Source organism: Schistocerca piceifrons, chromosome X, assembly GCF_021461385.2.
Source record: "Schistocerca piceifrons isolate TAMUIC-IGC-003096 chromosome X, iqSchPice1.1, whole genome shotgun sequence".
NCBI classification, from domain to species: domain Eukaryota; kingdom Metazoa; phylum Arthropoda; class Insecta; order Orthoptera; family Acrididae; genus Schistocerca; species Schistocerca piceifrons.
The window spans coordinates 152117105-152134795 of record NC_060149.1 but is presented as its reverse complement, the minus strand read 5'-3'; the positions used below and the strand labels follow the sequence as shown (position 1 = coordinate 152134795).

The 17691-nt window shown below is 38.1% G+C and overlaps 1 protein-coding gene across 3 annotated transcripts in view; it reads left to right on the top strand.

Annotated features, from left to right (window-relative positions):
• Positions 1–2824: 2824 nt before the first annotated feature.
• Positions 2825–17691, top strand: part of LOC124722038 (pancreatic lipase-related protein 2-like) — a 132766-nt gene continuing 117899 nt past the window's right edge. Inside the window, exons 1-2 of one of the 3 annotated variants that reach the window (XM_047247231.1) lie at positions 2825–2959; positions 4637–4723. In XM_047247231.1, coding sequence (XP_047103187.1) covers positions 4648–4723 — 76 coding nt within the window. In that variant the 5' untranslated portion in view covers positions 2825–2959; positions 4637–4647. The other 2 variants (XM_047247229.1, XM_047247230.1) reach the window with 2 other exon arrangements.

Here is a 17691-nt window from a genome sequence, read left to right as displayed (position 1 = left end):
CATTACAGCTCACATTAGGTTTAAGGATCATGAAAGAAGTTGGTTGACGTAGAAAAGATCTGGAGACATCGCAAAGCTTCAGGTAACTTATACTGGCAAGATACATATTGATAAATCATAATTTTTAACTGTAAAACATTTCCAGGACAAGATGAGGACTCTGACCATAATGTTTCTGTCATGGAGTGCAGAATAAAGTTGCAGAAACTGCAGCGAGGTAAGAAATTGAGGATATGGGACCTGAATAAGTTGAAAAAACCAGAGGCTTTAGAGAGTTTCGAACAAAGCATTAGGCTACGGATGGTTGTTATAGGCAAAGGACACACAATAAAAGATGGACGGGAAGCATTGAGGTATGAAATAATGAAGGCAGCAGAGGGACAACTAGGCAAAAAGACAAGGCCCAGTATAAATACTTGGATTCTTATTTGAGAGTATGCATTGCACAGAGCCTTACTCTCAGCATACAGAAAACCCATGTTTCTACACAGTTCAAGACACACCCGAGATATATAAAGGAAAGATACTCGGACTTGTACAGGGCGTAATTGGGTGGTTCCGTCGAAAAGTGAACCTACGACCTCAATAATGAATATTCTCCCTGCGTTGTTTTTTGTGTAGGAATAAATGAACACATATGAATTTATACCTTTGAGGATTTTATGGCCGGCCGAAGTGGCCGTGCGGTTAAAGGCGCTGCAGTCTGGAACCGCAAGACCGCTACGGTCGCAGGTTCGAATCCTGCCTCGGGCATGGATGTTTGTGATGTCCTTAGGTTAGTTAGGTTTAACTAGTTCTAAGTTCTAGGGGACTAATGACCTCAGCAGTTGAGTCCCATAGTGCTCAGAGCCATTTGAACCATTTTGAGGATTTTATGGCCAAACATCGATTGTTAAGGCAATTTTCATTCACCTGAAATTTTTTCTTCATAAAATGCATTAGTGACGTCACAGAGAAAATAGTTCCGTCGTTCTGGCACATACGGGCCATTCTGGACCGACCGTCCGCCGTGTCATCCTCAGCCAATGGCGCCATTTGAATGCTGTGCGGAGGGACGTAGGCTCAGGACACGGCTCCCCCGGCCGTTAACTGCTTTTCAGATTCATTATCATCACGAGGCTGAACGGACTTCGTTCCATTTCGCCCACCGAGCGAAAAATCCCTGTCTGTACAGGGAATTGAACCCAAGTCCTCCACTTGGCAATTAGCAGCGCCGACCACTTGGCTACGTACGCAGACAACGGGAAAAATAACACTGCTAAAAAAATTACGAGCATAAGCTATAAGACACTTGCTCCTAGTAAGTTTTCATTTCTAGTTGGCAACAGGGGCCATGTGCCTTCCAATGTCTACTTCCTGCGACATTGTTGACTGGTCATTTTCACACTCCAAAAAGTTTGAAAGGTTTCATTTAAGTTATTTACTGTATTTGTCCAGATGGTGTGTTGACTGTTTTTACTTATGACTTCAGTGGAGCCGGCCTGAGTGGCGGAGCGGTTCTAGGCGCTGCAGTCTGGAACCGCGCGACTGCTACGGTCGCAGGTTCGAATCCTGCCTCGGGCATGGATGTGTGTGACGTCCTTAGGTTAGTTAGGTTTAAGTAGTTCTAAGTGCTAGGGGACTGATGACCTCAGAAGTTAAGACCCATAGTGCTCAGAGCCATTTGAACAATTTTGAACTTCAGTGGATGGTAAGTACGGATATAATAAATATTCCAGACTGAGTTGATCTGAAGCTTCCGCATAAACAATGAAAAGTTAATGAGGGACGTGATATTTATGTTATGGAACTGACAACAGTACTTTGTACTGGGTATAAAAAGTAAACAAATGTCTATAAGATGCCACATAAGCTTAATTTTTTGGAAATAAGATATAACTACATAACACCTCCAAGATCAGGAAAAGAAATATGACAAAAATGAAGAATTAAGACTGAAGAGAATCTAGTTTTATAAGCAGCATTCTTGAATAAAGAGAAAATTCAAAGAAGGAAGAAGGGCCGTCTATAACTGTAACTATAGATACACAAGACCCAAGAATTGAGAAGAAATCTGCAAAATGGAAGAGAAAAGAAAAAAACGAAGGGTGTGGCAGAAAATGTCTGTAATGATACGGGAAACACAACACAGAGTTTCATTTCTGGGTAAGGCAGTGGCAAGGGTGAAAAGGAACATGCCAATACCATCAAGAAAGCAAAAAGAATTCCTGAAGCCTACTACAGGTGGTCTCTCTTCTACGAAAGAAAACCGAGTAGTTTTTGTCAACCTTGAACGCGAAAAATGCGTCGATGTTTTCGGCACTGAAATACGAATATCAGTCTAGAAATTTTACGAGATGAATGAGTATGCTCTCGAATAAAAATGCAAGTTTGTGAAGACATTCGAGAGGCGAATGCATAAACAAAGATAATTTGGTTCAAATGGCTCTGAGCACTATGAGACTTAACATCTGAGGCCATCAGTCCCCTAGAATTTAGAACTACTTAAATCTAACTAACCTAAAGACATCACACACATCCATGCCCGAGGCAGGATTCGAACCTGCGACCGTAGCGGTCACGCGGTTCCAGACTGAAACGCCTAGAACCGCACGGCCACACCAGCCGGCAAAGATAATTTCTCAACCTAAATGTGAAACAGGTGCACAAAATTTTTAGAATGAAAAATCCTGACGTCAAGATAGGAAGTACCGACAGTGTGGTTTATAGACTCAAGGCTCCTGAATCTTGTTCAAAGTAACCAAAGACCAAAATGTGTGCCTGTGTATGCATCGTGAAAATTACTCTTGTCACGTTTAGGTCAGTTCAGCTTTCCTCAGGTTGATTCAGCTTTTCTCGTGGCAGAAAAACAAACTCTTACAGTAAACTGCATTCTATTTGTCGAATAGGTCGGTTTATAATTGTTAATTATCACTCAAGAAAATATGGAGATGTCTATACATCTTGGAGAGCTCTGCACGTAAGATTTATGCAGTTTTGTAACTGACAATGAATACTATTAAACTGAACATCATCTTTGATATCGCACCATCATCACCTAAATGTAATGTAAAGCTTAGAAGAAGAGCTCTCTATAATAAACATATAGAGCAAACGGGAAAAACTTTGGATCTTTTAGAGGTGTTACTGAATCGCAGGTTAATAGTTCAAACGTTCCACTCGGTTCATAACTAGTGCACAATGGCTAATTCTAAGGGACTGCTGCAGACTATGTGCTACTTTGAAATTTGGGAACTAGACTTGATGTTTACAATACAGATTTTGTGCCGATCAATGGAAGCAGACAAATTTGTTCTCAAAGCACAGGCGGAAACAGAACTCGTTTTAACGTGACGGAAGGACACACTGCTTCTGAATCTATTAAAATATAGTGACGTTCGAGTGAATCGCGCTTCGCCTTTTCACAAACGAACAGTAAGCTATATTTGTTAGCAGAGAACCTCATTACGACTTTACTGTTTCATATGAACTCTACTGCTTCTTGTATGAATGATCAATAATATTTTTTAACCTTACTTCGATATCAGCGAAGTATGATTTCAGATACTTCGTAACGAAATGACTGCCACTTTTAGTGCATATAGCGTTGAAAATGTTAGCATCCATAACAAGGAGCCAGAGACAGGTTGATCGTCTTCCATGTAACGAAATTCGCATTACACATCTATGCGAAAGATTACATGTTATGACGTACTTGTCAAAGTTACTGCCTGTTCGTTAAGTCAGGCTCTATGACATAACCAGTGTCGAGTTTCTATTGGATAAGCGGAGGATGCGGCGGTGAAATTGAAAGTTGAGTGAAAGTGACCCACTTGCTTTCAAGGGACGTAATGGACACACAGTGTTGGATTGTGTCGTGCAAGCCGGCTGCTGTACCTCAGTTACGAAGAGGACAGCATGAAGCTATTCAGACGTATTTCGCTTCTTCTTTTTCTCCTGTCGTGCGAAGATGGACTGTCGCGTGCTAATCTGAGTCAACTTGGTGGTAATGTACATGCGCGCTTCGCAACCACTGTCGATGCGTTACACTTTCTTTCACAAACTTATTCGTCGCTATTATAAGAAGTGATTCAGCTATAAAGATAACAACGCTACTTTTGTTGCTTAGATAGTCAGTAATTGCATCTATGTCGTGTTTGAGTCCCATCATTGTATAGAAAACAGTCAAATCATTGCACGAGCGTTTATTTACTTTACGCAGTATAATACCACTATTATAGGGCTGCGTTTTTAAAAAGACGATATGTCTGTGGCAAAAGAAATGTAGTAAATGAGGTGCATTAGAGGTTTCGTCGATCAGGAATAGGTCTACTCAGTAGGCCCTATTTTGTCTAGAAACCGAAAATCAGTCGGTTTAATAAGTTAGTGGTTGCTTACAAAACTACACCTTACACTTGACTTGTAACTCCTGTATATGTCTTTGGTGTGGTGATCGTCTGATTTCAAGTATGGTACCGGTGACGTTTTTATTAAGCACAGGTGCACTACTCTATTCTCCACTTCTTATGTTTAAGACTAACTTTGTTTTACTTGCTAAAATCGGTCGTGTATTATATATCAACATTTTTTGTTGCTGGTCACGGATCTGATTTTGCTCCTTACGGTCCATTTCTATATTTTTCCTTTATTATTTCAGAGAGCTATAGGATGGTTCGTAGCAGAATTGCTGACAGGCGTCAAGGAAGGAGCAGAGCAAGGCTTATGCGGAAGGAAGTATGCTACGGTACGAATTGTTCCCTCACGATCATTACTGTAGAATAAACATGGATGTTCGTTGTTTATGCAAGTTTTGCTGAATTCGAAAATAAATTTAAAATTCCTGTTGTATTTAGGTCATAATTATATATAGTTTACATTGGTTGCTTGAAAGTGTGTGAACCCCTTAGAAAGACTGAGCTCTAACGAAATTATGGTTTCATTTGTTAAACTGTTACAGCTCTCATCAGATAATTCTTTCACACTGTTGTATAAGATGTAGCCTCACACTTTTCTATAAGATTTACTCATACCTATGTGCAAAACTTGCCTCTGTATCTTTGCATCCATTTCCTGCAGAATTCATACAGTGTAACTTGGTTCACTTCTTGTATAAAAATAGTCTTAATAATTATGGAGTTATTCAGAAGATAAGAGAGCAGCTGCCACCACTTGTCTGTAAGTTACTAAACCTTGGGATGTTCTTTCTGGCCTAGACCTAGTTTACTGTATAGATATTGTCATAATGTACAGTCCAAATTTTATGCATTGAATGCCTGGTTTTCTGGAATGCTTTTTGGACAAGAACAGTCCCAAAGTTTGGACTTCTGTTTAAGTGTAGCTCCCCCTTTAACTTTACTGATGAGCTGGTTCTCAGATTGAAGCAGGATGGTGTTAATCACTTTCAACAAGAGATGGCTAAGAAAGCACAACTGTATTCAAATCAGTGGTTGAGCTGGTAGTTGCTTAATTTGTCATCATTGTGTATTTATCCGAAATACATAGTTCACATCAAGACAGTGAACCCTAAAATTTGCTCGTACGATCATTTGTAATCACCTAGAATTTGCCTCCTTATAGTAAAATGACATGCCACCCACTATTAGCAATTTGATTTAAATTATGCTTCAGCAACCATAGTGATATTGGAAGTGCAGATTTGAATGGATCAGCCATTATATCAGTCTAATATACACAAACACCTCTTGGTATTATACCATAAAGCAGATGTAAAATATTTTCTGGAGCATCTGAGAAATACTAGCAAGTTGCTATTTATGTGATGAGCATTTTACTGTATAGAATTTTCTTGTCCATATTTCTGTTCCCTATATATTCAGTACTGCACTAAAATATCTGCTATTTCTCTGAAAGAAATACTTTGAAACTTTTTTAAATTTACCACTTGAACTCCCATCCTATTATTTCATGTAGGCCATAACATTTCTCTCTGTAAGCAGTGTAAAAATGCTTGCAGCCTCATGATGTTTATGTGAAAAATGCCAATTTAAGGGTATCCTTGAATCCGTTAGGTCATACTTCATAAACTACTGAGGTGTTCAGACCATTCGTCAGGTTGATGACTGTTTTATCTGTTGCCTATGCATTATGTGCACTGCAGTACATATATGATTATAATTAATATTTCTGCAGATTTATATTTGCCTTTTTTTTTTTGTGGTCTTGCATTTAACCTTATGAATACAAGTGCATCTCTCATAATTGATAATTTGTTGGACTGGTGGCATGTGATTGTTTCTCAATTTGTACTCAAACTTTTGTATGCTTATGAAAAACTTCCAAGTATCCTGGTTACCTGATATTGTCAGCAATAGAGTGATCTCTGAATTTGAATAAGTTAATCTTCCTACCAGAGAACTTTATTTTCCCAGATTACTATATCTATAAAAAAAAATTTAACAATGGAAAGTTCAGGTTAGAATATCAACAATTATGGAAAGGATGGATAGCTACTCACCATAAAGATGACACGCTGAGTTGCAGACAGGCACAAAAAAACGACTGTTACACACTTAGGTTATGGCCAAAGCATTCATCAGAAAAGAAAGGAAAATACGCACACATTCACACAAACAGGCAACTTCACCCACACATAATTGCTTTCTCCAGCTGCTGTAACTAATTTCGGCAATTTAAACTGACTTTTTCAGAACTAAAAAAGTATTACAGTTTTTTTTACAGTTCAGTAAAATATTTTTATAATGAATAATGATTATTACAGTGTAAAAAGATTTGTTTTCATTCGAAAAGTATAAATGTGACAGTCTGTTTTTGCCAAGGAATAGCATCTGCTCAGACCTTATCACCCAGTAAGTTAGTCTTGAACGAAAGAGGTCAATTGGAAAATCAAGTATCCTTAGTTACCGTTCAGTATCCTCAGTGCATTTACTAACAAATTTACCTTTAGAGGAGACGGTGTTCATTAGTGGGGCTCATGCTATCATTGCTATTAAGTATATGTTGTGACCCACCACACTGGTTTTGTTTTGGCACTGCTGAAAATTGATTTGGAGGTCCAGGTTTGATTTCAGCTGAATTCTTCTGATATTAACAGAGTAGGATGGTCTGAAATGGAATCCAGTTATCAACTATATTACGCAGGACTGATTTAAGGCCCAAGTGAAACAACAGACTGCTTGGGGCACCAATCTGAGAGGGGCACCAGAGGATCCACTGTCCGTAGTTTGTGCACAGGGTGCATCACAATTAGTAGTGAAAACAGTAATTTTCCACGCTCAGTATTAGTCTGCCGCAATATTATTGCACCAAATTTATAATTACAGTAAGTAGATTCAGAAGGATGTAGGTTTCAGTAGTCATTCAGAGATGAAGAGGCTTGCACAGGATAGAGTGACATGGAGAGCTGCATCAAACTAGTCTTTGAACTGGAACTCGCAACAACAAAAACTACAGATTAAAATTGTCTGCGAGTCCCCAAAACCAAACAATAATGGCTCTGAATGGAAACTAATATAAAACTAAGTTATAGTTATAGTTAGAAATTAATAGGTAAAATCACTGACTGAGAGTACTACTGTTCACTAGGCACTAAGTTTTCACGGCCGGCATCTTCATTAATTAAAACTTCTGGCTGAATTGCCGTGGTCCATATATAAAACTTCCTCTCCTTCCTGACGTTTCATTGCCTACTGCAGGCAACATCTTCTGAGGTGAGTCACGGACTCACATGTCAGTATGTTTGTACCTGCCATTTGCATGTGTGGCTGGTATAAAGTACCTTTTAACATGGTGACAAAGTATATTAACCTATGTTGCCTGCAGTAGGCAACAAAACGTCCGGAAGGAGAGGAAGTTTTATATATGGACCACGGCAATTCAGCCCGGAAGTTTTATTTAATGTCACTGACATAATGTTAAGTTTTATAATATTGAGCCTAATGGTAATAGAAAGCACGTGCTCATCAGTTGGTGTACTGTACAATGCAGGTCTAGGTAGGTCCACGTAAATAGCAGTGGAAGTCATAGTTCACTGTCAGAGGAAAAATCAAATAATGGCAAGTGAGGAAGACATCACCACCACCTGGCCTTATATTTGCTTGCTACGAAAGTTCAAGTGACCGATCTGTAATAGTACATTTCTGCTGTAGGTGCCCTTTCCAGATATTGGTGATATAACACATGTCAGTATGTTTGTACCTGCCATTTGCATGTGTGGCTGGTATAAAGTACCTTTTAACATGGTGACAAAGTATATTAGCCTATGTTTATTGCCAATTAGTGTCTACCACCGCTACAGCACTATTAGTAGAAAGTGATTATGCTTGTCCATTATGGATATTTTAGAACCCATGACTGTTAACTGATGGCAAATACAGAAAACTGCAACACTTCACTTTTTTGAATAGTTATCTATTATTCCATTAACTGGGTTTTGAACCTTTTCAGGTTCATCTTCAGATGGTCTTCTGGAAGTTACATCACTATTTCTAACAAAATGCTAGGTGCTGGATTGTGACAGTAAGGGTGGCTTTTTTTGTTTGTGTCCATCTGTCTGCTTCCATTTTGATGGCCAGTTGCTACATCACTTCACACACTTTTACACAGCCTGTATACATTTATGCCTTGATAGCTGTGATGGCCAGTTGGTACATCACTTCACACAGTTTTACACAATCTGCATATATTTACACTGTGATAGTTATTACAGTGTAAATGTATACAGATTATGTAAAAGTGAGTGAAGTGATGTACCAACTGGCCATCAAAATGGAAGCAGACAGATGGACACTAACAAAAAAAGTCACCCATACTTTTGCAAGCCAGCACCCAGCATTACACTAGAAATAGTAATGTAACTTCCAGCAAACTATCTGAAGATGAACCTGAAAATATTCAAAAAGCAGTTCACAGAATAATAAATAACTATTCAATAAAGTTACTGGTTGCTATTTTATGTATTTATATTAGTTGTAAGCAGTTAAGGGGACACTTCATCATGAATTGAAAGTTTTTAACTTAACTTGTATTTGGCGTCAGTATCCAGGGGTTGTGATGTCTGCATAACCTTATTGACAGAGGAATACGTCCCATGTCTTTTTACAAGGTTGATTTTCACACATCCACTTTTAGTGGCAGTTCTTCTAATTCAGTGGGCACCTCACACCACTTTCTATAATAATTAAAGTTGTAATTTACACAGTAAAAAACTTCCTCTGTAGTATCCCTTTGTTCAAAGTACTATACATAGCAAATGTCTCATACAGTTAATGGGCATGGTCAGAATACTAGTGATGCCTTTGGTGCTGAAATTACAATGTGGCAAGCATTCAGAGCACTCTATGTATCACAATAAAAGTTTATGAACTTCAGTTTTTAAAATTGGACATAATTCTAAAATAGTCAGTGTTTACTAGAAACAGAAAGCCTTTGCAGTTATTATCAAAATAAAATGTGTTTATCAAAGCAGCAAAATATATTACACATTTTTCAAAATTACAGTTGTTATGATATGAAATTAATGTAACATAATATTGATTGGTAAGTTAGTAAAAAATTGTTGACATTTCTCATGAATGATGTTAAAATGATTTTACAAAATAGAAAGAAAAATGAGGTGGTTTGTTATAAGTTTTTAGTGACATTTATAGGGAAACTAATTTTTATGGTGTATCCTGAGACATCTGCAACTATGGATATGTAACCAGTAAAAAATAAATATAAGCTAAAGCCAGGCCAGGCGTGGTGTACCAAACTTCAAAGATGCAGCATGTGCAGGCCACAGGCATGACAAGGCCCAGCCTGTCACTAGGCCTTGCTCAGTCCTTCGTGGAAGTAGCCAGTACAGTACTACAATTTATTTAGTATTGCAGTATGCCCTTTTTCTGTTGGCATAATGCTCCAAGTTCAGCAAAATCATGCTCTCAGCACTGTTAACCTTTGCTATTTATTCATGGTATCAAGGACGTTCACAGGTCTAATGGCTGTTTGCACAAAAAGAGGCAGTCTACAATCTATTGTCACAATCCTTTAAAATGAATGCGTATGACAGAGGAGAGGGATGAGAATTCTTAATTCGCATAAGAGACAGGTACTGTATATTTGCTAAGGAATGACATTATGATACCAAGCAGAAAGAATTTAAAGATTTAGTTGCCAATGAAAGAGCAAATATAAATGGGATTCATTATTCTGTATATCAGACAGCCCTTTGTGCTAAATTTTCAGGCCTGACACATCTGAAGAAATTGGTGGTAGGAATAGTAAAGTTTCTGTAGTGGCAAACATTATTCCATTGTCATTTGCAGCAGTTTTCAATCGAATTGAACAAAGAGTATGGAGGCAAAGAAGAAGGAAGATTTTGTTTAATATCCTGTCAATATCAAGGTCATTAGAGATGGAGTATATGCTTGGATTGTGTCAAGGATGGAGAAGAAAACTGGCTATGTCATTTCAAAGGAACCACCCCAGCATTTGCCTAAGAACAATTGTAAACACGACTGTAAACATTATTTCATATAAATGTGTATATAGTCAATGTGGCAATACATGAACTAGTGTAATATGTTGGCATCAGTTACAGCTTACAGTGATGGTAAAAGTGTATGTGAAGAAATTGTAATATAGCTGCCTTCAGTCTGGTTTCAACACCACAGTTCTTTCCTTGTCATCATCCTATTGGAACTGGTATGCCCTAGCCTTTCTACAACAAGTGACCTGACTTCTTAGCCATCAACTGTGGAAAACAAACTTTAACATGCACTGCACTTGGTATTTCTCCATTCACAACTAATTTCCAAAGATGGAAGAAGTTGTAACTGACAGAAATAATTCCAAAACTGATTGAGGATTGAACAACAAACTTTGGGATTTAGTATATTATAGTAATTTATTCATATATGGTTCATTTTTATAATGATATGAGATTTTTCAGCTTAATACAAGGCAAAAACATAACTTGTATTCCTACACATAAATTGTGAGGATAAAAATCGTAGGTCAAGATCACTAAAAATTCTTTGTACAGTACCAGTTTCAGCTCATTGATGAGCCACCTACAGAATACAGAAAACTACATAAAAGAGGTTAACAATAGCAAAATAAATACAAGTACACACTGCTTTTTTTTTACACATGGACTATAAGATAGTTACCACTGTCAGTCACCTCTCATTTAAACCAAGAGTGGCCATATGAGTGCTGGAGACATATACTACCAATGTTGCACATTATGTAATTGTGACAACCTACTTTTGGTAAGGTTATAGCTTTATACTACTTACCAAACACACTTTTTACATCTTTATTTTTGTCGTAATCTATAATAAATAAATAAATAAATAAATACATTTAAAAACTTTTAAAAAACTCAGTGCATACATGACAACAAGAGTGATTCAGCTCAAAAGATTATGACAATTGGTAATGCCTGGTGGCTGATACAGAATAAAGAAATAATTTTTATTGTTGCATTCCATAGACTGGAAGTTTAAATACGAAATGTATTATGCTATTGTTTGCCTCTCTTATGCAATTTTCTGTATTTTAGATCTGAAGATGATTCATCTATAAGCTGAAAACAGTAATCAATAAAGCAGTTTTAGCAATCTCGACCTAAGATTTTTGTCCAAATATTTCAACATAACAGATCATCTGTCTTCCAATTTGATAAAGTCAGATAACAGCACAGACATAAATCTTTGCATGTGTATTAAGAGAGGAATAGAATAGGTAGTCAAACATGTTCTTATTGAAGGAAGCACCCTGGTATTTCCCTGAAAAAAAAAAGAGAAAGAAAAGAAGAGTGCCTTAACAAATACACTACTTCATCCTTTGATTATATGCAAAGTGGTCATAACCACTCTGAAAAGCTTGTAAGAGTGTTACAGGGTTCATTGTGCTGAGAAGTTATTGTTAAGAAAAAAAGTTCAATGTATTTCACTGTTTCTGAGTTAATTTGTATTGAAGTTAGCCAATCTGGCCATTGTACATGCAGATTCAAGCAGACCACCACATATATTATAGCCAAATGTGTGTCCTTCATTTGATTTCCTAAAACGGAAAAGAAATTGGACATAGGGTGATAGTAAGGATTGAATCCAAGCCAAAAGCTGGCCAGTCTGTCATCTATGCTATGAGAACAACTGACACTAGTTGTATCTGTTAGACCACTTGAATTTGCATGTGCAGTGGCCTGATCGGCTGACTTCAATGTTAATTAATTTGGAAATGGTGTAATGTATCAAATTTTTTCTTAACAATTATTTCTCCCAAATTATAACTGATATATCGACAATATAAGGATTCTGATCTGAGCTATAGGACATGGTGGTCATGTGTACATGCTTGCTTATGTGAATAATTGTGTGTGTGTGTGTTTTTCCTTTACTGACGAAGGCTTTGGTCGAAAGCTAATACGTAAATATGCCTCTCTGCAACTCAACATGTCATCTATATAGTGGGTAGCAATCTATCTTTTCCTTACACTGTTGATATTACAATGTGGAATTTCCATTGTTTGGTTACAGCTAATATAATTATACACTGTTCATAATGTCTCTCAACACACACCGCTGCACACACCACACAAATGCAGGTGACTTTAGGACCATGACCATATTGCCACACCTGTGTTACATTTCCATGTTTTCCCTTCTGTCTATTTGAAAAACAGGGTCTGCACTCCTCTATGATGAGTAATAAGTTGAGTTCAGGAAGATGATGGGACATTAGTATTATGAATAGAACACATGGACAAAGGAAATAAAATTGCACAAATGAAACAAAAGTTGGTGGAAAAAAGAATGTAAAGAGATTTGTCATGTTTAGGTGACTGACTGTATCAGCTTTAGTTTTTTGTTCTCTGTATATGATTTTCCCACTAAAATATGAGCTTCATTCTGGAGAGTGAAATAATAAAATTAAAGTTGAACTTTGCACTTGTTTCTTAGAACACTTGTATCCATAAGGACAAGATTTAGTACTAAACAAAATGAAACTTCCTTCTTTCAGTTCTGAAAATGATGAAGACTCTTGTGAACATTACTTATCATGCTGCCATCTGCTGGGTACATTTTGTATGTTGCTTGCAGGAATGAGAAATAAGTGGAGGATATGAACAATTTACCTCACAGTAACTCTAGAGTTCACAGAATATCTTGTATTTATATTATGTACCCAATGAAATTATCTGATGTATGACTCCTGCAGACAGAATAACTGAATGTTGCAAAGGAGCACAAACTGTTTCCCACTCATCATTGTTTGATTACATTCATATATTCTTTTAAAATATCTTTAAATATATAGGTATTTAAGAGTCATGGTGTAATATTTCACTTACAACTTATTCTCTTCCACACTGATATCTACACAGCACATGTTTTATTCCTGTAAGGTTTTGTTGTCAATAAATACTTTTCAAATAAATGCTCAGGAGATCGGTCTCTAGTCATACTGAAGGAAAATGACTGCAATGAAGAGACAGGCTTTAAAGCTTTCTGGATAATGAGTAGTAGCTGCAGAGTAATGATAACTGGGTTACTAGCTTTAGTAGACATGTTTTTTGATGGTTATAATTAGTCCATAGCTACTAATGGAGGAAACATCATACAGTATGAAGGAAATATAGAAAGTTCTTGGCTTGGTCCAGATATTGCACTTATCTGAGGGAAATTTTAGTTAGTTAGTTGTTTATTGATCCATATATCATTTACAAAATGGTATCAGACAGGTCATCTTAATTGAAACAGGAAACAATTTTTTTTAAAAAAAGCTTATCCATGTACACATTGATACACTCGTGTTCAGAAAAAACAGAATACCTTGAATGACTAAAGATAGGATGTTCATATTCACAGGACATGTGCATTAGTATGTTCCACAGTCATCATAACCATTTGAACCTTGTCAACCCAGGGATTGTAGCTCAACATCGATATCACGGTGCAACACCACGTATTAGTAAAATGTGCTTGTGGCTCTCATTGTCACTATAAACTGAAGCTAATGGATCAGTGTGACTTGAGCAGGCATGCAGAATGCCTCACAGACACATGCGTGAACTGTACCATCAAATCAGTGAGTTTGAAAGAGAGCACATTATTGACTTGAGAGAATGTGTTGTGTCCATCTGTGAAACTACTGCTTGTGTGGAACAAAGTGTTTTGGCAGTGCAACAGCTGTGTGAAGAATAATTTACAAAAGGCTGTAGAACATGATGAGATTGGCAGGTCACACCACCCAGACCCCCCCCCCCCCCCCTCCCCGAAGAAGATAGACACCTCATCTGAACAGCACTGCAGGGCAGAGATGTATCCATCCTCCATGGCTCTGGTGCAACAGTGGAACAAGGTAACACACCATAAACTATCAGGGGTGACAGTCTGTCACTGTTTATTATGGCATAGGTTATGTGTGTGTCATTCCCTTCTCCACCTATCTTTGATGAAAGTGCAGAAATATGCTAGATGGCCATGATATATGGAATGATGTCACTGGGGACAAGAATCGCATCAGATAGTGGTTTTGGCCGAATCCAGGTTCTGTTTGTTTGAAAATGATGGCTGCATTTTGGTTCACTGCAGACAAGGGGAGTGGCATCATAGTGACTGCATTCACACAAGACATGCAATGCCAGTCAAGACCTTATAGTGTCGCATGCTATTGAGCACAACCACAAATCACAGTTTGTGTGTGTCCAGAGTACTGTGACCTATGTGAATGACATCCTGAGACCTGTAGCAATACCCTTTCTGTGCAACACCACAGATGCCATTTTTCAGCAAGAAAGTGCATGACCACATGTTGCTACATGAACACATGTCTTCTTGGTGCTACAGGATGTCACCCTTTTGCCCTGGCCCACTAGATCACCAGACTTGTTGCCAATCAAAAATGTATGTGATATGGTGAAATGACAGGTGCAGTGCTGTGACCTGGTGCCAACCCCCACAAATGAACTTTTGAACCAGGTGAATGCAGCATGAATGGCCAGACCACAGGATGCCATTTGTGCCTTATGTGCATCAATGCCATCACCAGGACACATGCTGAACCAAGGGGACTGAAATGCTAATTATTTCTGCAGAACATACTGATGTACATGTCCTTTGAATATGAATGTCCTATCTCTAGTCATTCAAGGTGTTCTGTTTTTTTCTGAACATGAGTGTATTATCTTCTACACTATTCTTCTTATGCACTGCTTGAAAAAAAATTAAGCACTGTGAAGGACAGGAGGAAACAAAATAAGACTTCATTGATTGAAGGTGTGTGTGATGTTATTTCAGTGACTACAAAGCTGAGCCACATTTACAAAGAACTTTGCAGCATGATTCCACTTGTCAGTATGACATTGTAACCCCTCTGCCCCTGTTGCATGCACTGATTCAGTTGTGAAGGGCCATAAAGCTGGCTTATCCTTTCCTGAGGCAAGTTAGCACACAACTGTTATAGCTGCTCCTTTATACTTGATACTGGCACTGGGACAGAGTTGACATCTGACTTGGTTCCACACATGTTCTATCGTGGACAGATCTGGGGATCTTTGTGGCCTCAGGAGCACATCATCATCCTGTAGACAATTCATAGAAACATGTGTCCTCTGCAAATGAACATTGTCCTGTTGAAAAATGGCACCCCAATACTGTCACATGAGAGGTAACACACAAGAACGCAGGGTGCCCATGACGTATCATTGTGCCATCAGTTTCTCAGTCACTACCAGCTGTGCAATTGCATTACATCAACAGTAACACCGCTGCGCCTCTCCAAAACATTGGAAGAAAGAGACCTTTCCCAAGGTTACCACCATTCTCACCAATAATGGTCATCTGGGGCAGTGAAGAACTGTTATTCATTGTTGAATGCAATGCAACACCAGTCATCAGCAGTCCATGTTCCCCAGTCATGGAACTACTCCTAGCACAGCTGTTCATGTTGTGGTGTTAATGGCAACCCACTCATAGGACAGTTATTTCCTATATTGGCCAATTGTACAGGATGACACAGAACATTGCAAGGAGTCCATTACTTGTTTTCAGATGGCAGGTGCAGATGTAAAGGGTGACAGTGTGATGAGAATAATACAGCAATCCTCCCTTGTAAAGGTCAGACGTGGTTGACCAGAACTTTGACAATTAGTGTTCTTGCTCTCACATTTTTTTGCAGTCCCACATCAGGCCACTGTCACATCCAAATGCCCCATAAAAATGTTCAACCAGCTGGACAAGCCCTTTCCAATCTCTGTCATGTGCTGATAAGACTGCCTTGCAGAAGTAAGTGGCATCTCCATATCCTTTACAGTGAGCATTCAACATTTCGTACTGTCCACCTCCCTTATTTATTCTACCAGGTCTGGTAACAATGCTAAATACAATCAACACTAATGCACCCTATTGGACATTCTGTCTGTTACAGAAAATTGCAATTCTCATTATTTGAATGCTAACCAATGTAGTGTATGTGTACAAAGTTACATTGACATCCAACCATGTCTCCTGGGTGCTTCACTTTTCTTGCCATACAATTTACCTACTATGGTACTGATATGCAAAGTCGTCGACTTAACAAACAGAATAGTTTCATCCACACAATTTCATAAAGTGCTATTTTGTGTGTTTCATTCAAATGGGTAATTGAGAACAGCATGCTTCATAAAATTCTTTGTTTTGAATAGCTTATATCCATAGCAAATTCATCCAAAATTGGTTAATGGTTAACTCAATTCTACATTTTCATTTGAAGTAGTAGTTTTTTTTTTTAATTTTAAAAGAAATGGGTAACTGCATTCAAGGAATTCAGTCATAAAGCCTGCTTTAAAACTGTGATGATTACTGACAATACTTATATACTAATAAAGGGCCCAAATGTATCATTCATGCCACACACAGCCAGAAGAATAACAGAACAGACTACAGCTGTGCCACAGCAAACAGATTAACCATTATTCATACAAAGACTCATACTGTGCAATTACAAACAAATGTGAAAGATGTACAGTCACGAGTAGTAGAGAGCAATACACACTAGATCTGACTCCATGTGTGAAGCTCCTAGACATCCAACTGGATAATAAAATGAAGTTTGCCAGCTTTGTACCTAGAAATTCCTATCACTGTGTCGGCCTGTAGCCAGACTCCTAGAATACTTCACATACTTTTACTCGATACTGTCATGTGATACAATCTGCTGGGGCAATGCAGCTAATTTCAAAATGAGCATTTATTCTACAGAAATATACAGTAAAAATCTTGTGTAAAGCTGTTACCAAATGTCTTGATAAGTATTTTCAGGGGCCTAGGGATTCTAACACTTATATGCCAACTCATTAACTCCCTAGTGGCATTTGTGGTTAATAAAAAGAATGAACTTCATTTGGATCTCTGTATTAGTGTTCCTTGCTCCTATAGCATTATACTGGCTCTGTCTATCATATTTAATCCTTGACAATGTAGGAAAAGACAGATTGGTACTTACCGTAAAGAAGACACATTAAGTTGCAGACTGGAACACTCAAAGACACCTACATAAAGCTTTTGGTCACAGCATTCATCAGCAGAAGCTAAACACACATAAGTCATACACACAAGCAAGCACAACACATGCACACATGACCACCAACTGCAGCATCTCAGGCCGGAATGCAGCTATCATGTGGGATGCATGCAGCAATCTGGAGGTTGCGGGGAAGGGGACAGGTTAGTAGTGTATGGGTTGGGAGAGAGGCAAACACTG